At 43.5% G+C, this 21804-nt stretch overlaps 1 protein-coding gene across 4 annotated transcripts in view; it reads right to left on the bottom strand.

Moving 5' to 3' along the window:
- The window catches only part of Uvrag (UV radiation resistance associated), a 256155-nt gene that overhangs the window by 83331 nt on the left and 151020 nt on the right, over positions 1-21804 (bottom strand). For all 4 annotated transcript variants that reach the window (XR_015624349.1, XM_087558677.1, NM_001401542.1 and 1 more), the window contains 3 exon segments: positions 20122-20209; positions 18516-18576; positions 11174-11339 (listed from right to left, as the gene is read on the bottom strand). Coding sequence is in view for 3 of the 4 variants with exons in the window: in XM_087558677.1 (XP_087414803.1) it covers positions 11174-11339; positions 18516-18576; positions 20122-20209 (315 nt within the window). In the remaining variant the exon portion in view is untranslated.

Below are 21804 nucleotides of genomic sequence, written 5' to 3' on the forward strand. Positions count from 1 at the left end.
GATTTTTTGAACATCAATACAAGGATCTTGGCATGAAATTGACTTAGCTTAATAACCTAGAAAAAAATATTTCAGACAAGGGTAAAATAAAACAAGTAAGGCTAGGCATAGTGGTATAAAAAGTGGAGGCAGGAGAATCGCAAGTTTGCGACTAGCCCGGGATATGTGGTGAGACCCCACACTTCAAAAACAACAAAGAGTAATACACACTTGAACAACTGACCTGAGTGCTTGCTAAAATTCAATGCACATACACCAAAGTGCTTCATTTTGGAGATATGGAAGGAGAAAGCTGCTCCTGGACAGCAAAAACTGGAGAATGCCAAATGGTGGGAGTGTAAGAAGCACCTTCCAGAGAGAGGAAGGGCTTCTGCTTATGTACAAGCTACGATTTTGATTCTGGACATGGTTAGGGAAGGTATTAAAGGCCAGGTCATAGGCCAGGATGGACAATGAGTAACAAGGTCAAAAGTAGTATGCAGTATCTGGAAGCAGGGGAAACCAGGTTGTGAGTCAGAGTAAACTGGGGATTGACTAGACAGCTAGCAGGGACCAGCTGGAACCATGCAGTCTAAACACATTCGTCTTAAGAATAAACCCTCAGCTCTCTCCAGCAGAGGCTTCTGTGATATAACACTCACTGGACTTGTTTCCTGATCCTAAATACAGTGTGACTGGCTGCATCAGGTTTCTACTGCCTTGATTTCCCTGCTGAGGCGTACCGTGCCTCAAGCTGTGAGCTGAGATCAGCCCTTCCTCCATTAAGTCACTTCTGTCTGAATACTTTATCATGGAAAGAAACAAAGTCAACTAGTGGGCAGAAGTGGAGAGTTTTTGCAGAAAGGAATGTAGGGATCTTTTAAGATGCTGTTGACAGGAACAATGCTGAGGTGGGTGACAGAACTGAGGAGAGAGCTCCACACGAGAGCTCTGGGGCTTGCATTCACTCTTTTACCTCATATTCTAACAGTGAAATCCCGGGCACTCACCACACATATGAATAAAGTAACTCTATCTGTTCAACAACATGATTTCAGAAAACCAAATCTATTTGTTCATTTGTCCATCCATCCATCCATCCATCCATCCATCCATCCATCCATCCATCCATCCACGTCAGCATTGGTAGCTAAGAGGCAGGCTGAGGGAACAGAGAAACAAAGACACTCACAGCTACTCTGCTGCTAAAGGAGAAAGAAAGCTTCAGTGATTCCCCAGACCTGCCTTGGAATCTGCAAGAAAAGGAAAAGATTCAAGACTCAGGGGCCTGTGTGGTAAGCCCCTTTACACACCGAGTCAGTCACAAAGCAAGGTGCTAGCTCACGAAGTAAAGACATCTCTCCACCTGCCGTCATGAGAACCAGGTCCACAAGAATGACTATAAACTTGGCTCATCTGAGTTTGGACACATCACAATGTCTCTGTTACTAGAAATTTAATTTCCCAAAGAAATCAGACTCAGTCAGATAAAGGGGGAATTTCTGAGATTTTGGTCATAGACATCCAAAAGGAATAAACTTAAGTATGAAAAAAAATTGAAGAAATGTGACGAACAGTATCATATTTCCCAGATTCCAACAAGCCCACCAGGAAAATCCCAGCTGCCCATCTTTTAGAGATCTGCAAAGTCTTTCTGTACAAGAGCCAGGAAGTTTCAAAAGTATCTGCCAGTTATATCACCCCATTTCTCCATCTGAAAATAAAACAAAGAAAAAAACCTATCCTTAAAAGGTGAAAAAAATATTTATCAGACATCTTTGAGGGCTTGAAAATCCTCTACTCTGGCCTGTGGGGCCCAGCCCAGCCAGAGACATCCCAGTCTCTGTCCCAAGTATGTCTGTCATCCTCCAGACAGCGAAAGCAGCAAAGCAATCAACAATCCATTTTCTTTCAAAACCACTTTGAGAATCTGCATGCTCGTCTTCACTGAGGGAAGCAAGATACACGCTGTAGCTGGACTTCCATGACCAGCCCTTCCAGTTTGGTGGTGAAGTCTTACAGGGACCTGCGGCCAAGACCTCAGAGTTTTCCCTTATGCTGCGCAGTGGACAGCCTGATGTGAGCAAGACAGAGCCCCAGAACTATGCTTCTAACTGGTCAGACAGACGAAAGCATGATTCCCCTTCTTGCAACCTGCATGATGAGTTCTGACCTCTGTTACGTCACACGCAACAGCCTGCAGAGGCACACAACCACACAGGGCAGTGGCTGAGAGAATCCCAGGCCTCTGGTGCATTAACTACAATCTGTCCAGTGAGTCATTCATCTCTTATTTTCCACCTCCCATGAAGGCCTCATTCCATTTAATGCTCCGGAAAGGTTCATACCAAACCAAAAACTCAGGAGAGAAGCAAACCGTGTCTAACCTGCTCTCTGTTTCTTGGATAGAATAACTATCAACTGACAGGTTGACTCAATCATAAGCATAATCAATAAATTTATCTCTACTTATATATTTCTACTTCATGCTATTCCAAAAAGGAACTGAAGGATTTCTAGAATTTCATAAAATCAGCCTGAATGTTTAATAGTTCCCCAAATGTAAAACATTGATTCTGAAATGCACCGTTAATGCCAGGATGACGGCATACTACAACATACTAATAATTACAAGATGCACTTCACCTTCACTGATGTTAAAACGTCAAAATACATACATTTAGTCAGCAAGACACATGGGTTTCAGAAAAAAGGCAAAGCGGTAGAAAACAAAATGATTTATTCTTGACAAACTAAAGCTGTAAACAGTCAGCCGAAGCCCAGGCAGCCGGCACGCACTCTTGAACTGCTCATATATTCAGCCGACTTCGCAAATTATAAAGTTGATCTAAAGAATACTTAACATTCTAAGAGACAGCCCTTCTTCTAGCTTCTAAAACAATTTCCCATATAACTCACATCTAAAGTCAGATTATTATGTAGCAACCTGATGACCTGGAGGGACATTTACTCCTGAAAACATGGAACACAAGAGGCTGAGGGGTAGAGGAGGCCACCTTCAGGGAGTGAGGACTGTGAGGTGGCTTTGCATGTAGACCTGCCCACTGCTAAACCCAGACCAGAAGCTGACCCAGGACCCTGCAGGACAGAACCAACTCCCACACTGTTCTCTGACCTTCGCATGTATATCATGGCATGCAGGCTTGTGTGTTAGGTGTAACTTCCCACACACGCAGGCTACACAGACATGCGCTTGTGCACAAACATACATACATACATACATACATACATACATACATACATACATAAATGTAGAAAAATTAAGATCTGAAGGTACTCTTTTCCCCAGTACTTGTCTGGCCGTGGCCGTCTCTCCTGTTTAATACCATGCAGAGTCCTTTCATCTCTTACAGGTGACATTTTTCATCACTAACTGAACAATGTCAGAGAAAACAGTGGAGATGATCACTCTAAGGGCCTGATCCTCTAGAAACGTAAAAAAAACAAAACAAAACTGGGAAATAGTCAAAGGTTTCCATCAGCCAACTGAGCATCGCCATCAGGTCAAGAAGGAAACGTGAGGAGAGCTCCAGTGCCCTGGATCTGATCTCTCCAGTTCAGCTCAGTGCCTGGAGACAGCAGCCTGCGCTCCCAGTGTGAACTTGTGGTTGCTTCTTAAGGGAGCAAGCAGATCTCATCCTACAAAAGCCTAACCATTGCAACTTGTCTAGTGGCTGCCTGTAGGATGAAGACCCTATGAGAACTCAGTGCTGGAGAGCAGTTAACACTGGTCAAGTTGTGAGGCAAGCAAACTGTGCACTGCCACTTGGGAAAAAAACCTGGGTGACTTTCCGGGCATGTGATGCATCGGAGTGTCGCGGTGTGCTGGAGGCCCAGTGCACAAGTGGCAACTGCTGTATAAGATGAAATATGTGAGGACATAAAGTTCTTCTGTGTCCCAGGCTGGCCGCAAACTCTGCTTAGCCAATGATGAGCCTGAACTTCTGATACTCTGACCTGTGCCTTCTGGACTGAGGGTCTTCAAAAGCAAAACAAAGACTCTAACAGGGTCAAAATGAAAAAGAGGAGGCCAAAGAGATGCCTTGGTGAATAAGGGCACATGCTCACAAGCCTGACAACCTGAGTTCCATCCCTGGGACCCCAACCTCCCAAGATAAAAGGAAAGAATTGAAATATTTTTAAAAAATGTCCTTTGGGGGGTTGGGGATTTAGCTCAGTGATAGAGTACTTTCCTAGCAAGTGCAAGGCCCTGGGTTCGGTCCCCAGCTCCGAAAAAAAGAAAAAAGAAAAAAAAATGTCCTTTTGGGTTCTGGAGAGATGGCTCAGTGGTTAAGAGCACTGGCTGCTCTTCCAGAGGTCCTGAGTTCAACTCTTAGCACCCACATGAAAGCTTGAAACTCTCTGTAACTTCAGTCCAAGGGGACCAGACACGGTCTTCTGGCCTCCCCCACTACTGCATGTACATGCTACACAGACATAAAGATTTTTTAAAAATTAAAATTTCCTTTGATGTTCATATGCATGCCATGGCATTTGCCCCAGTGCCCACAAAAATAAATGTCATTAAAAACTGGAAAGATATTCTGGATAGATAATAACTAAAAGAGAACTAAGAGTTATTGAATTAAGGACAAAAAAAATGATCTCTGAGTAAAATAATGTTCTAAGTGAGGAGGCAGGTCATTATATACTAGTAAGAGTTAACCCACAGAGGTGAATACACCTGGATACATGCAGTGTACTGCACAATCCAAGACGCATGAAGCAAGGACAATAAATACATGCAGTGTACTAAATACATGCAGTGTACTAAATACATGCAGTGTACTAAATACATGCAGTGTACTAAATACATGCAGTGTACTAAATACATGCAGTGTACTAAATACATGCAGTGTACTAAATACATGCAGTGTACTAAATACATGCAGTGTACTAAATACATGCAGTGTACTGCAACAATCCAAACCCATGAAGCAACGACATCGGAACTGAGAAGAGATGAAGACAGTCGTACTTTAAAGGTTTCAGTAACGTCCAGGGCATCCAGACACAAGGTGACTGACTAATCATACAGTGGCTGGGAGGACACTGTTGCAATCAGACTCAACAGATGCTCGCTGACCTTCGCATGTACACCACATGCACACGTGTGCACACACACACATGGAAGTAAGGCATTTGAAAGCATGCTCTTCTTCAAAACATGTGAGGTATTCTCCAAAATAGCTCACAAAATAAATATCAATTTAAGAACTTATAGAAATAGCTGGTTGCAATGGGATGAAACAGTTATGGAAGGAAAACTGAAAAATTCTAAAATAGATACATAAAGCCATATGGCATGTTTTAATCAATGAGCTAGTGAAAAAAATCACAGGGAAATCAGAAAATACAGAGACAAATGAAACAAAACACAGAATTCAAAAATAGATGTGGAAATTTATAGATGCCAATACTGTCATTAAAATATCTCAATGTAACTTTATATCATATAAACTGGAAAAAGATGAGAAAACAACAATAATACACCTAACAAATAAGGATATTATAAAGACTGCAGTTTACAAAGTTAAGTAAACAAAATCAATAAAATCAGTGAAGCTAACAGATATTTCTTTAAAAAATCTGACTACATTGACAAACCTTTAAGCTATGGCAAATCAGTAAAACCAGATACAAAGATACACCAGATACCGGAGGCAGAGACGTGACAGAAAGACTGATTACCAGCAAACAGTATGAGGACTTAATTGCAGCAGCAAGCCAGACCACCTGGATGGTCCAGGCCGACACCTAGAAACACAGCTGAGCGATGCAGAAACACTGGGGCAGCAGCAGGACGAGAAAAAACATCTGGGACCTCTAGACGTCTCTAAACAAAAGTCCCAGGCTAGATGCTTCGTTGGTGAATTCAAACACATATTAAAGAAAGGGTTAACAGGATCCCTTAAACTCCCCTAAAGGCTTGACCATGAGTGAGGATCAATCCCTTTCTCATTAGGAGGTCAGGCTGCCCTGGTCCTAAAGCCAGACAGACATAACAAATAGAAAACGACAGCCTTACAAGTACAGGTATAAAAACCGTCAATAAAATTCAGCGCTGTGAATCCTGTGAATAGGATTCTAGACTATGCCAAATGGGGTTTACACCACGGGGAGAACAGAAAGCATGCAGCCCCTCGATCATTCCACTTGATGAGATCTACTGTCCCTTCATTGCAGAGACACTGGGAGAACAAAGAACTTTCTGAGCACAGCAGAGACCCTCCTGAAGTGGCAGAGTCCTCCAGGGCACAGGGCCAGGAGCTTTCTCTGAGCGTGAAGAGACAGACGCCCTCTCTCTCCCCGTTACTCAGTGATGTGCTGGATGTTCAAGCAGCAGTGATTCACTAAGACAACCAAGAAAAAGCAAAACACATCCAGGTCAGAAGGAATTCAAACTTTTTCTGCTCAAGACAACATGGACCAATATACAGAAAATTCAAACACTCTGTGAGAGAAACAAGAATAAAATGTACAGAAATTGGACCAAGGGCATGCAAGACTTGTATATTGAAAAGTATAAAACATTGCCAAGAGGAACAGAAAAGGACCTAAACAAAAACAAGCTGTTACTAATAATTATCAACAAGATGCCAATACTTATTAATTAGTTGGCAATATAATCACCTTCAAAATCATTCAGAGTTGGCAAACCTGATCCTTCAATTCCTAAGGAATTGCAAAGGACCCCAAATAGTCAAAACAGTACTGCAAAGGAACAAATTTAGAGTTCCTTCCCTTCAAAATTGCAAACATTATTATGGCTCTGGCTTTAAAGCATACACATAGACCACTGGAAGAGAAATAAGAGTCTAGAAATAATCCATGACCAATTAATTTTTTGCAACAAGGATGCCAGGGCCATTCAAGGGAGAAAGAAGAGCCTTTTAACAGACTGTAAATAATAAAAAACTAATAATTTAAAATGGAACAAATAGCTACCTTTAAGATTAAAATTAGAACTGACAGTGGTGGTGCACACCTTTGATCCTGGTGCTTGGGAGGCAGAGGCAGGGGGATCTCTGCATTCAAGGCCAGCCTTGCCTACAGACCAAGTTCCAGGATAGCCAGAGCTACACAGAAAAATCCTGTCCAAGAAAACAAAACAAAACAAACCAATAGCAAAGAAAATGACAAAGCCAGTAAGGGGAGCATATGGATAAACCTTTGACCTTGGACTGAGCAGTGGGTTTTAGATGTGACAATTAAAGCACCAAACAACAGAAACACTCAACTTTATCAGAATTAAAGACATTTTATGCACCAGGAGCACCAAGGAGGCTACGAAGGAACTCTTTTAATTGCTTCTTCCTCTTTACCCATCGATGTGAAATTTCCATGCTAACATTACAGGGATGGTTAAACGAGCACTGCCTAATTATGGAGAGATGGGCTTAAGAGCTGATTATCAGACATGTGTCCTTACACCCCCAAGAAAGAGGACACTGCACACTATGGCTAGGGGTTTCACTCAGAAAGAAGAGCAAACAATCAGAATGTTGGGGTATGAAAACACCAAAATGTAAGCCCAATTCAATAGTATTGGCAGGTGGAACCTCTTCTTGAAGGAGGTTGGTGGGGTCATAAGGACTCTGTTGTCATGAATGGATTAAAGATATGGCAAAAGGACTTGACAGGAGGAATTTAATTTTCACACGCTTTCCATCCCTCCTCCTCCATGAGAACATAGCTTCCTCCTAACTAGAAGAGGCAGCAATAGGGATGGAACCGGCCTCAGTGAACAGAGCTTCCCAACCTCTGCAGCTGGGAAGAAATGAAATGAAAAATGGAAAAAAGGTCTTGTTTATAAATCTCCCACTACACCACACACACACACACACACACACACACACACACGCACGCACGCACGCACGCACGCACGCACGCACGCACGCACGCACGCACGCACGCACCTACTGCTATAATAGCACAGACTATGGGGTCTGTTTAGACAGACAAAGATTGTCATATCAAAAGATGGAGGTGAACCCTGGCTCCAGAAGTAGGATGTGATTGGTCCCTTCAGTGACTCCTTAGCAGGTAGGAACTGACAATTGGGGCCCACTGGAAGCCCCTCTGCTCTGACAACACACCATGGCATATTTTTTATTTTTTTACTTTAAATTGTAACAACGCACAGAATGAGAGAAAATGCTTGCAAACTACTTGCCTGATAAGGGTCTACTTTCCAGAATACATAAATAAGTTTTACAACCTAACAAGAATAAACTACCCAATTAGAAAATGCTCAATAGATAAGAAGAGACATTTCACCAAATAAAATATACAAATGGTCCCTAAGCATAAGAAAAAAAATAGTGAAAAAAAGCACCATTCAGTAAGGGAACAGCAAAGCAAGCCCACAGAGGGTACACTTCACATCTGGGAGTGTGGACGGGAAGGGCTGCTGTGGACAGCCACTGGGGCTTCCTCCCAGAGTTAAGCAGACTTACTGTATGACTCAGCAACTTCACAGAGGTGAAGGAAAGAACCAAAAATGGGCGTTCAAACAACCATGAGTAAACATTCAAAGCGACAGTACTCATGAGAGCCACAGGGAGAAATGACCCAGACGTCCATCAAGAGGTGAAGGAAGAAACAAGATGTGGTGGTGCACACACTTGCTGGAAAGTTATTGGGCCATAAAAATGAATGACGTTCAGCTCCGCTTCGGCATGGACACATTGAAAACATTATGCAAACCGAAAGAAGCCAGGAAGAAAAAGGTCACATATTGTATGGTTCCACTTATATAAAATATCCAAAATAGGAGAATTCATAGAGACAGAAACAGATTGATGGTTGCCAGGGACTGAGGAGGAGCAGGGGTTGGGGAGTAGCTGTTTAATGGGTGCAGGCTTTGCTTTGGGCTTCAGAACTGTAGGCGTGCTAGCTGCACAACACTGAGAGTGGACTAAATGCCGCCGAGCACTTAAAATCTTCAATTTTGTGTTACATAAATTTCAAATGGATTTTTAAAAAAATCCAAGAAGAAAACCACCTCATGTTCCCTTTGTCAAATATATTACAGGCTCTCACTCAACTTCTTATGGTTTTAAACTGAAAAGCATACTTGGGCTCCAATCAATCACAGCTCTGGAAAAGGTACTGAGCTAACTTATTCACATGCTCCTTAGCTGAAAGCCTTTCTTCCTCCAGACATACAATCATCCCTTAATATCTGAGGAAGAATGAGTCCCACCCTCTTTCATGGATGCCAGAACTCATGGTTCTCAAATCTCTTCTAAATGTCACGGTGTGTGCACATGGCCGATACACATTTATGGTATGCTTTAACGTGTCTTTACGTTGCTGCTGATCCTAGTACCTGATGACTGCCACAAGACCCAGCCACTGCACTGGTAGGGATACACACAACAGAACAGGGCGGCTACTCAAGACACCTGTAAGTGACTAGTCATGGAAACACTATTTATTAGAGTTAAATAACTGATGATGATGTGGGGGTTGGAGAGATGGCCTAGCAGTTAAGGGCATATACTGATTCTGCAGAGGTCCTGACTTCGGTCCCCAGTACCTACATCGAGCAGCTCAAGGCTGCCTGCAACACCAGCTCTAGTATATCTGATGACTTCTTTTGACCTCCTGTATATACAACACCCCCTCCACATACATATACACCAAATTAAGAATTTAAAAAAAAAATCTTTACAAGTTTTACTGTACTGTTAGAGTAAAACTATACACGTTCAGTATGGATACAACTGCCCCTTGGCGCTTGTAATCGAGTGCTGGCTAGTCCACTGATGCAGAATTCATAAGTACAGGTGGAACACATGGATACTGGGGGCTGACCAAGCTGCTGGGATCCCTCCTCTCTGCACAGCTCACTTTACCTCTGAAGGCAGTGATGCTAAACTGCTTCCAAGCTCCCAGAATACATGGCAACATCTAACTTCTCATGCCATGGAAGAAACAAGATTTCCTAAGTAGGACAGTGGTTCTCAACCACATTATACATCAGAACCACTAAAGAGGCTTTAAATATTACTCAGATCACTGATGGAGTCAGGGTCTCTGTGGAGAGGGTCAGGAATCTAGGAGTCAAAAACTCAGATTTTGGGGCTGGGGATTTAGCTCAGTGGTAGAGCACTTACCTAGGAAGCACAAGGCTCTGGGTTCGGTCCCCAGCTCCGAAAAAAAGAACAAAAAAAAAAAAAAAAAAAAAAAAAAAAACCTCGGATTTTAAGGCTCTCAAGATGACTTTAATGTGAAGCCAGGATTGAGAATAATTCATCTAGAATATTCCAAATCCTCATTCTTTGTGTGGCCACTGGTGCCTTATCTTACTCCTGCACCCACTCCCCTTTTCAGTAATGACCCACCTCCCGGGTGCTGAGGCTGCTGGGATTATAGGTCACACACCAGCCATACCCTGGTGCTTTCTAAATGTGTCTTTCCAGAAATTAAGGCACTTGGTTAGAATTTCCAAAGTATTAGTTTAAAGTTGTCTGCATGGTCTCCTCACTTTCTGATGCCTGTATGTGCATGTGTGGCATTTCTCCTTTTTTCATTCCTCAGTCTGTTAGTCTATTGTCGTTTTTCTTTCTAAATTTCCCTTTACAGGGCCTTGTACACTGGTCAGTTGTTTCAAAGACCAGGACTTCTGCCTGTCCTCCGCTGCCACTCCACTGCACTGCCATGTGGCTATCCTGTGGCACCCCACTGTGCAGAGCCCTGGCTGGTCCCCACTCTGACTTCACTATTTCCTTCCATTGATTTTCCAAGTTCTGCTCACTGTTCTTTGGCTGTGTCTCTTTGAGACTTAGAAAAGTTACTTTCCAACACCTTGTACTTAGAGTGTAAAGTTTCCTGAGTCCAGATACAGCTATGTCCACAAGCTCTGAGTGCTACATTCTCCCTATACTCAGTTTCAGTTGCTTACTTTCTTCATGGTATCTTCTTTGAGCTGTAGGCTATCTCAAGTTTATTACAGCGCTGAGGATCTGAACAAAGCCTCACGTTCTTCACACTGCACAGTTTGTTTGTTTCTGACAGTCTTGCCGTGTAGGGAGGTCCACTTCACAAAGGTCACAGGCCATACAGAAACTGCCGTCCATTAGACGACACTTCATATTTCTGGTACACTTAGCATTTTGTCCATGTTTCCAATCAGCTTATATCACACAAACAAAAAAACACTTACTCTCTCTCCTTTTCTGTCAGCTTGTCGTTGATGTTATCTTTGATGGTTGATCTGGACCCCTTATGAATTATGGGATATCTGAGGGGTACTTGTAGGAAGAAGGAGATCATGGAGACCAAATGTGCAGTGTAACCAAGGGCGACGGCAATGCTTCCATCATCTTTTGCTGTAAATTAGAAAACAGAGGAAAAGAGTACAGCCATTTACCTTACAAATGTAGCTCTGAGGAGTTGTTATACAAATGTGGTAAAATATTAATTATGTTAGTTCATGAAATATAAAGACATTAATAAGGCTTGAAACTGCACCTACTAACTATACGCAGAGCTATCTCCCAGTGAGTAGTATGCTGGGTCAACATGTGACAGACATCTTATGAGGAACTCTTAGTGAGCCTGAATAGCCCTTACTTTCTTTAATAACCTTTTAAAGTGAGAAATTAATACTTGAGTCCACGTGATCAGTCAGAGGTTCTACTGTAACAGAGTCCAATGCTGTACAAGATCATGCATTCTGAAGTGAAGCAAAAGCCCATGCCACCTCCTTAGTGTGCTTCAGATATGCTAAGGACAATTTGCACAAAGAAGCCTGGGAAATTTGAGATGAGAGAAAGGGAAACTAGGCTCCACAATGAAGTGAATGTCTTGAACTGTATTTCATACCCCAACTTTGTCATATAACTTATGTGGAAGTAACAGGAGGGGAAAACGCATGTGTCGTATAAACATAAACTTCTGGCTTTAAAGAGCTACAACCAATTATATTCTAAAATCTCACTTCATATTTCTGCCCCTACCTATAAGGTCATAAATGATTATTCAAGTGCTCAGAGCTCGAGCAATGCAATGGGAGGATTCAAATGTCCCGTCTAGCATACAGTGTTCCTCACGTACCTTAAAAGGCTCACACATGTGCTAAGATTTAACAGAGAGCCTGGGATACCCAGCCATGGAGAAAGGCTCTAAGTGATGACAGTGACTGCGCTATTGCCTGACTCCTAAGGACACCTTCAACTTCAATTATTAATCCTTTTTCATATTGTTCCATTTATGGTTTCAGTATCTATGTAACTAGCTTTTTGTGGCAGGAATGTACCCCACCACCCTTCCTCAGCGAACTAAGTCCCTGCCCTTCACTACACATAGCTCTCTGCTTCTCTTTGATCGTCCTATAAAACAAATACTATTTACTGCTACTCATTTCATTCATTCATCAACAAATACTAAACTGGAAACACTCTCCTTTAGAATTGTCTCATCCATTTTACAGATTAAAATAAAAACAAAACGAAAACTAAGGCTCAAAGAGACTAAAGAACTGTCCACCGTAACAGTTGGTAAGTGGGCCCGACACCTAGCCCTCTGTCCTTACACACTCTCCCATACTATCACAGAACCTTGTTAAAAAAAAAACAAAACAAAAGACGGTATCTGCTCATTTAACTTGGAGTTCTAGAATGTAGCCAGCACTTGAATGCACCATCCCAGTGACTTCACAGTTTTGTACTAAAGGAAAAGTGCATGTGAAAAGTCTGATCAGGGGCTGGAGAGCTGGCTCAGTGGTTAAGGTCTGTGATGGGGGCTGAAGAGACAGCTCAGTGGTTAAGGTCTGTGATGGGGGCTGAAGAGACAGCTCAGTGGTTAAGGTCTGTGATGGGGCCGGAGATTGCTCAGTGGTTAAGGTCTGGGATGGGGGCTGGAGAGAAAGCTCAGTGGTTAAGGTGTGTGATGGGGCCGGAGATGGCTCAGTGGTTAAGGGGGCTGGAAAGGCAGCTCAGTGTTAAGCAAGGGCATGTGCTGCTCTGACAGAGGACCTGGATTAAGTTCCTAGCACCCATATCAGGTGGCTCACAACCACAAGTAACTCCAGCTCCAGGAGGATCAAATGCTTTTGGCCTCCTTGGATATCTGCACATAAATGTACATATCTACACACACACACACACACACACACACACACACACACACACACACACACACACATGTGCGCGCATACATAGGAAAAGTGTGCCAGCAAAGGCTGGAAATTAACCTTAGGTGTCATTTCTCAGGAGCTGTCTATGTTGTTTAGGTGGCTCGTTGATCTGGCTGAGCTAACTTGAGTCTCAGGGATCCAACTCCCCACACTGGGGTCACAGGCAGGCACCACTACATGTGGCTTTTTACAGGGGTGCTGGAGCTTAGACTCAGGTCCCCATGCTCATATGACAAGCACTTTGCCAATGGGGGGGATTTTTCTAGTCACAAAAGTAATTTAAATTATGAATTCTCTCATAAAGAAATCTTAGATATCATGGCGTGTAATACCATCGGTCCTCGATGGCACAGATGAGGTCCAGGTGGGACAGCTGCTCAAAATCATATTGGTGAAAACCATCAGCAGTAGAATGAGTGGGAAAACTGCTTCTGGGTCTTAAAATATGCTGTTCCCCAAGTATCTAAGTCTGGGGTCACTACTAAGACTGGGAGAGTCTTCAGTGGAGAACTCAGCCTTCCACTTTCTAGAATAAGCAGAGCCACCAAACTAAAAACATTCCTCAGGGCTAAAGGACTTGTGTTGAAAGAGGAGGAGGAGGACGACTTAATGGGGCTCACATTTGCAGCATCTATTGGCACTCCCTGCTATGGACCTAACATTCAGCTTCTCAGGAAGCAACAAAAAGCCTTTTGATGAGCCTTCCAGAAAGTTAAATACAAACCACTAGCGGTTAACACCTAAGCATCTGCATGCTGCTCAAATTACTAAGAGGATAACAGTAAGAAAACCTACATTTGCATGTTTTCAGACTACATACACATTTTTATTAAAAGAACAAAGACCTGATCTCACATCACCTCCCCAGTGAGCAAAACCAATTCTGCTTAAATGTAAACACTAAAAGGGCATCTTGAAGAGAGGTGTATGCACAGAAATGAAGAATCAAAGGAAACAGTGGACAATAGAGTTAAGTAATATTGGAAATGAACTTTAAGTTCAAGCTGTTCACAGCCAAGGCTGTAGCCACAAGACTCCCTGTTCTACCTATTAAACACCCTACGATGCTTCCCGTTCCAGGCCGGAGTGCTCCACCAGCCTCCCAGTTAAACACTGTGGTGTTGGATTTCCAATATTGAAGCTTTATATTAAAAAGCATTTTAAAAGGATCACGCGTGGAGCCTTACAGGCCCCAGGGGTATTTCAATACCCTCAAAAGGAAAACCACCTCCTGGTAGGGAAGTCACTTTCATCACCCCAAGACCACTGAGCCTCCAATGGGAAAATGTGAGCTCATGTGGTTAATTACAGCAATTGCAGGCCAGGCAACCTCAGATGTCACAGTCTGTTGCCAATCATTTTAGCTGAAAACCAAAAGGTTTAAGGTTCCCAGCATTCTGAGATCTAAAGGATGTTTTACCTGACAAAGCCAAAACACGGCCCTCTGAGATGTGCTTTTCCAGCAAGCATTAACGACGTCCGTCACACCTAACACAGAGCAGAGGTGTGGGTTTCCTAGGCTGCTCTTGGGAGTAGAAAGGTCACAAATGATACTTCTGCTGGTGGGAAGTTGGAGGAAGGGAGGGAGGGAGGAGGGTTGGGAGCAAAGGAATGTATGTAAGCCTTGGGTATGTGAAATGATACTAATTCAACAGTGTTCGAAGGGTTTGAAAACAAAACAAAAGGCCTCAAGTTCCTTTAGAATAGGTATTTATGATTTGATTTTAAGATAGAGCTTTTGTGTAATCTTTATGATAAAAATTTGCACAAACACACAACAGCTACATAAACACTGTAAATCACCTCAGCAGTCCTTCAGTGCTAAGGTGGACAAATTTCACAGGCAATGCATCTGAGCAGTGAATGACCTCACAGCTCTTACCATCCCGTCTTCCCAGTCCCCGAGGCAGCTCATCTGTTAACGGACCGAGCACCCTCTGATTCAGACAGGACAAAATAGTTAAGACTCTAATCAGTGCTACAGCAGTTATGGAGTCATTCCATGTCCTCAGTGAAACACTGTTTGACATATGGACTCTCCTTCCCAAGAAATCATGCCTGCATGAAGGGACACAGACGCAGAGGACACCTGGGCCTCATTACCACAAAGACTCTCATGTTATGGATTACTTAAAAACACACAAGCACAAACATTGGGTTTTTTCTTTTCTTTTCATTTCTCTTTTTTAAACTAAATATCTCAGTCAATGGGACTCAGATGAACGCCCCTCTCTGGACCCCTTCCTCACACTGTGCCCAGCTCTCTCTGGCACACTCTAACAACAACTTACTCATTCAGAAAAGCAAAATAAATACAAGCCCCTGGTGGAGCTTCCCAAACATCACTGACCCACGCAGTGTTAATCCCTATATAGCAAAGGCTTATGGACATCATGAGAAAACGCAATGGAAGCTCCTTTCCTAGAACCTCTCCCAGAATGCACTGCTACAGCACACTAAAAGTTCTTGGCCGCTCATTATTTAAAGACAAGAAAGCTGCATCAGCACAGGGATAAGGGAGCCCTTAGACTCTGGTACATCATTGGGGACATTAAGCTTTGCCACCAGTTAAGGTGAGTCCTTGGATGGAAAAATGTTTGAATTTTTCAAAGCCTCAATTTTATTTTATTTTCCTCTCCTCCCTCCCTCTTTCTCCCTCATCTCTTTCTATCTCTTTTTAAAGTGGAAACAACAAGACAAGGTAATTCTCTATCCATAGTAGGAATTCTCACAGAACTAAAGTAACAGCATAACATCAGACACTACTCTTGCAATTTTTGAAACAACTCTCATGTAGGGGAAGCTGGCACTGAACTCCTGAGTGTCCTGCCTCCAGGGGCTGGAATTACAGGCACTCATCAATATCTGGTTGATGTTATTGGCTTTCTACTCACTCAACTTAAATCACCCTCTTACACTTCTTTCAAACATTCTCTGGTTCTAAGAAGTGGTTTTCTTGATAGCCTCTTAAAGAGAATTATTCTGACTTTTTTGAGCCTCTAACATAGTATGTATTCGATAACCAATTTCTTGCCTGACTTAATTACATATCTGTTGCCCACAACAGAACTACAATCTCCCCAAGGGCAGATCAATGCCTTAATCCTCCGTATCCTTCAGCACCTGACAACGTAGATAACAAACAGGAAATCTGTCTTGTTACACTATATGTGTCTTGTAGAATATAAACACAATATAGCGGATATCCTTCTCAAACTTCTGACTCTAGGGTTCTCAGGGAGTGGACTGAACAGGACCTTGGACTAAAATTAAATGTTCATTTCATTTTATCTCCCATCTCACTCTTCAGTGACTTTACTGCAGGGCTCTGTGCATTTTTAAAGGACTGAAGAATGTATTCAGCTTCCCTAAGCATTCTAAGTGTAGACAGCGATGGAAGTCATGAGAAACAAGGCACTTCAAAGAAAACCAAAATAGAACCAGAAACCTTGTGGACAGACCAGGGTAACAGGCTGCCACAAACACTATTCCTGCTCCCACCAGGCCATTCCCTATTTAGCAGCCAAAAGGACGATAGCACAGCTCAGCTCATGCCTCAGCTCCTCTGAAGCTCTTTAGGCACTGGCCACTTACTGAGAATGAACCAGAAACCCCTTCCAGCAGCCTCAAGGCCTGCTGACCACTCTGCTTCCTCTCTGACCCTCTCTTCCCTTGATGTTTACTGTATTCCAATCACATAGATCTGATCTTCTTCTGTCTCCTTCCCTCCTCTCCCTTTTGCAAGTAATTCCACTTTTGTTTCCTGAGAAAAGGACTGCCCAGTAGACAGGAGGCACGGCTGGCTCTCCCACACTCACACCCTTGGGGCGGCTTGCCTTCAACCCCCACATTCAGGATCAGTTCTACTGTGCTGCAGCAGGTGAGGGACGGGGCCAGCTTTCCTGCTTTCCTGACTCCAGGGCCAGCTCTCCCACCTGCCATAGGTGACAAAGGGCGAGGGGAGGGGAGGGCACAGACAAATTGCAGGGTCAGCAGTCCCTCTCTCAACCCCTTGAAGCTGACTTGCCAGCACCCCCACCATTAGGATCAGCTCTGTGCTGCCCAGAGAAGTACAAGGCCTGCTCTCCCACTCTGATGACTATGGGCCAGCTCTCCTGCCTGTCATAGGTGGCAAGAGGTGTGGGGGGATCTCTCCCTTGCACATGCCACTGCAGGGCAGACAAGTTTCAGGGCCAGCTCTCCCATGTTCGTGCCCTCAGGGTTGGCTCACTGGTGTCCCAGTCACTAAGGTCAGCTCTGTTGTGCTGCTCAGGTGAGGTACAGGGCTTGCTCTCTCAAGTGCTATAACTGGTGAGGGCGAGGGCCAGTTCTCCTGCTCTCATGACCCCAGGGTCAGGTCTCCCAACTGCTGTAGGTATCGGAGGCAGGCAGGGAGGAGGGTATTTCTCCCTTGTCCACAGCACTGTTTCGGAGACAGTTGGTAGGGACAGCTCTCCCAAGCTGAAATCCTCAGGGTCGGCTTACCCTCAAGTCCCCCAAAGTGCAGGAACTGTTCTCAAGAGCAGTTGGCAATAAAATTTTAATGATAATTTTAATTTATGTATATGGGTGTTTTGCCTGCAAAAGTCTGTGTATCATGATCATGCCTGATGCCTATGAAGGTGCTGTATCACCTTGAACTAGAGTTACAGATAGTTGTATCTTGTGGGTGCTGGGACTCAAACCCAGGTCTTCTGTAAGAGCAGTCAGTGCATCTGGCTACTAAGGCATCTCTCCAGCCCCAGTGAATGTGAGCGAGTGAGGTAAGTAATGGACAACAGGCTTTAGGACACCACAACTTTGCATAGAATGAACATCAAGGTGCACCATTTGACCGAAAGAGGTGTGAAGGCTCAAAGTGCATTGGGGAGCAGCCCTGCCCCACCCATTAAAGATAAAGCCTCAAGCTTTTACAGACACACGTGTGTCTCATAGCAATTACAAAGTCTGACTCGAAAATAACTCAAACATGACATGGTCTACAGATGGGCGGGCGCCTAGACCCTGAACCAAGATTCTCATGTCTCAAGCTATCATTCTCCTTATATCATGTCCCAGCTACCCATGTGCTATGCAGGCAGATGGGCCAATTAGATAAACTCCACATGAATGTTTCTGACCACGCAGCATTGTTCTTCGAAGGGAAATGGAAGCATATCCTGACAGATACTAATGACACCCTCTTCCTAAAGTTCTGTGGTGCACAGCTGGCTTTGTGAACACTCCACAAGAGATATCAGGGCACATGTGAACAGCATTTAGGATACAGGGGGAAGTAAGACAGTTTATTAATAATGAAAATAATCTCCTGGACTGGGGAGGAGGCTCAAAGGGTAATATACTATAATTAAAAAAAAAAAGAAAATACCTTGGAAGTCCTCGGAATTAGGCAACTTGACACCACATACAAAATAATCCTTATGCTCATTCTGTGAATTTAACCAAAGAACAAAATTAATTCATTGCACTAAAAAGCAAAGAAGCCTCTAAGACAAATCCAGACTCCAACAGGTCAGTGAGGGCATCTCAGATGCAGAAGAGTGGGGCTGCCCAGGCTGGTGAGGATACCTTGGGCAAGGTCATTGAGCAATTATGCTTTAAAGCAGCACATGTACATCAGAGGAAACATCAGAAATGGTGAATAACTGGTGAATAAAAAGATTCAGAAGAAACCAGAAATAATCTGGCAGTAGTGGCGACTGGCACACTACTTTCCTGGATTTTGTTATTCTTGACATTTTGATAGTATGAAACCATGTATGCATTATCCAAAGAAACGAGCATATGAAAGTAACATCATAAAACATGTTCTTGCCAGATATGGCAGAGTCTGTTGTGTATAATCCTAGCACTTGGGGCATGGCGGCAGGACTAGGAGTTCAAATTCATTCCTAACTGCATCACATGTTTGAAGAAGCTGGAGCTACACAATATCTGTCTTTTTTTCTTTTTTTTTTTTCCAGGGCTGGGGACCGAACCCAGGACCTTGCGCTTCCTAGGCAAGCGCTCTACCACTGAGCCAAATCCCCAACCCCCAATATCTGTCTTTAAAAAAAGAAAAAGAAACATTCTGGTTACCTCACATTCATCCCATATACAATTTAATAAGATTTTAGGAGCAAATTGAAATTCTATTGGATTTTTCCCTGAAAATCAGTTTACTAAATTGATAACCATTAACAAGGAAACTACCAAATTTAGTAGACTTGATTTTCTAACAATAACCTTACTCAGATTTACTTCACTATCACCTTTTATATTGATTTTAAGAAACTGCATAAAAATGTAATATCCTGACAGTTACCTCAGGAATACTTTAATGAACATAACTGGGCAAAGTCATTGAGCAATTATGCTTTAAAGCAGCACATGTACATCAGAGGAAACATCAGAAATGGTGGATAACTGGTGAATAAAAAGATTCAGAAGGAACCAGAAATAATTTGGCATTGTTTCTGATGATAAGAATCACACCATCAAGCTGATATATAAGATAATGAAACTATGGGACCTGAGACCAACTAAGTGTGTGTGTGTGTGTGTGTGTGTGTGTGTGCGCGCTGGGAGGCATTCCTCAATATGGCTTGTCTATCTTGTTTTTGAGACAGGGTATCTCCAAAGGATTTGAAGCTCAATAATTGGGTGGACTAGCTAGCCACTGAGTCTCAGGAATCCTCCTGTCCCCACTTTCCCAGAACTGGGACAAGAGAGTATCATCATGTCCAGCTTTTCACTTGGGTCTCAGGGATGGAACTTGGGTCTTTGTACTTGGATGGGGAGCACTTTGAGGGTGGAGCTCTCTTCCCAGCTCGGCCCTATTAAGTCTTAATATACTTTTGAGATAGATACTAGCTCTTAAAGGTCTCCTGAATCACGAGAGAAGGAGCACACACAGTGATGACTTTCTCACTGAGAATATTTCTGGAGTTATCATCTTTCCCACCCCCCACCCCTTTCAGGAACTTAAAGCTCACCAGATCAATAGGGTAAATGTAGGACAGCTCCGAGAGTAACTGCCTGCAGCGGATGGTCAGCTGAGCGTTTGTCTTCAGAAAGAGTTCTCTAAGGAGGAAAAAAAAAAAGTACATTCATGGAAAAGTTGTGCTGCATGCTTTCTAACACTTACTTCTACCCAATCACACCGCAGACGATTAAGTGGTCTGTAATTGGCAGAGGCAAGAGTATAGTCATCCTGAGTCCTGACCTGTTTCCAACATTGGCAATTAAGTTAACTTTATACTGTGGGCTACTGTGTATGCCCAGCACTGTCTAAGAACTATAAAGAATATAATAACCAAATACCCATGCCAGGAGTGCCTATCACTACATACCAGGAGCACTACAAGTGTCTGCTTAGTTATTCCAGCAACCATAGTGAGCTATCACTATACCCACTAAACACTTAATAACCGGTGACTCAGGGAGGCTGATTTGATTTATATGGCATTTCCTTCAAAAGGGGGGAGGGGAAGAAAAATAAAAGTCTCCTTTCATAGCCACACACTATAACTGTCTCAAGAAACACTGTGCTGTGACAGCAGAAAAATAACAAAATAAGACGAACAGCTAAGCAAATCCCAAGGCATTGGGAAGATGGAAGCTCATCTCCCGAGCAGCTTTACGGACATGGCCAACGTGAAACATCAGAGTACGTTTCCTGCCTGTCTTAGCAGCTTAAAAACAGAAGAGATTTAGAAGAAACTAGAGGCGAGAGCAGAAAGGAAAGCTGAGGGCTGCTGCCGCGAAGGGGCCTCTATTACACTAGCAAATGTGCTAGACTGCTCCGGTCTCTAATCACACAGCACCTACACCTTTGGAATTTTCTGAATAATGGGGTTATTTTCTGTTATTCTCAATAATGCCTATGTGATGAGGGTAATGAGGTGAGTTGCAGCAGACATCCCAAGGACAGAGTGGGCCACTGTCCTGCCTAAGGAGTAGAGGATTGGTTTTCAGCTCTCCCCACACCTCCTTCCATGAAGGGGTTACAAGGGACTGGAGAAATCTGTGTCACTTCTGGAGGGCAAGGCCGGATGAGTGTCGTATTGTGAAGGTACCTAGAAGATGGCAAGCCTACCGAGGGTACAGAACCACCTCTATCTGGCAGTGTATCTATATCCTTGACAACCCTTGCCACAACCAGTAAATATCAGTGTTTCCTCAAGTCTGAGAGGCCCTCAAGTAAATTGCTGATTAATTGAGCTGAGGGAGGAGTTTGTGGGAATCATCATAGCTGACCAGCAGGAAACCCGGGTGAGCACCTGGAGTTTATGGCTGGTATCTAACACCGCTGTCAGTCTGCAGGAACTGTCAGGAGGCATCCAGCCGAGTCAGAACTGAATTAAATCACAAGACACACTTCTGCTTGTGGGAAAATCAACCTGCAGTCAAAAGCATTGTCAAGTCAGCGTGATGGAGAACACAGACTTGTTGCTCCTCAAGCAGGAGGAGCACTGGACCCTTGGTGGCTGTGCCAGCGAGCTGGACAGAGACTGCGGAGCCTGGCTTCCTTGCCAGCAAGGTGGAGAATAAGAGCAGATGCTCTCTGCTTTGTCCTAGGTCTATGATTCTTGAGTCCTCACTGGAAAATGCAGCAGGGAGTGAAGGTAGGGGAGGAACAGAGGTGACCAGGAATTAACGTTTGGGGAGAGAGAGGC

This window comes from Rattus norvegicus, chromosome 1, assembly GCF_021556685.1.
Source record: "Rattus norvegicus strain SHRSP/BbbUtx chromosome 1, alternate assembly SHRSP_T2T, whole genome shotgun sequence".
NCBI classification, from domain to species: Eukaryota; Metazoa; Chordata; class Mammalia; order Rodentia; family Muridae; genus Rattus; species Rattus norvegicus.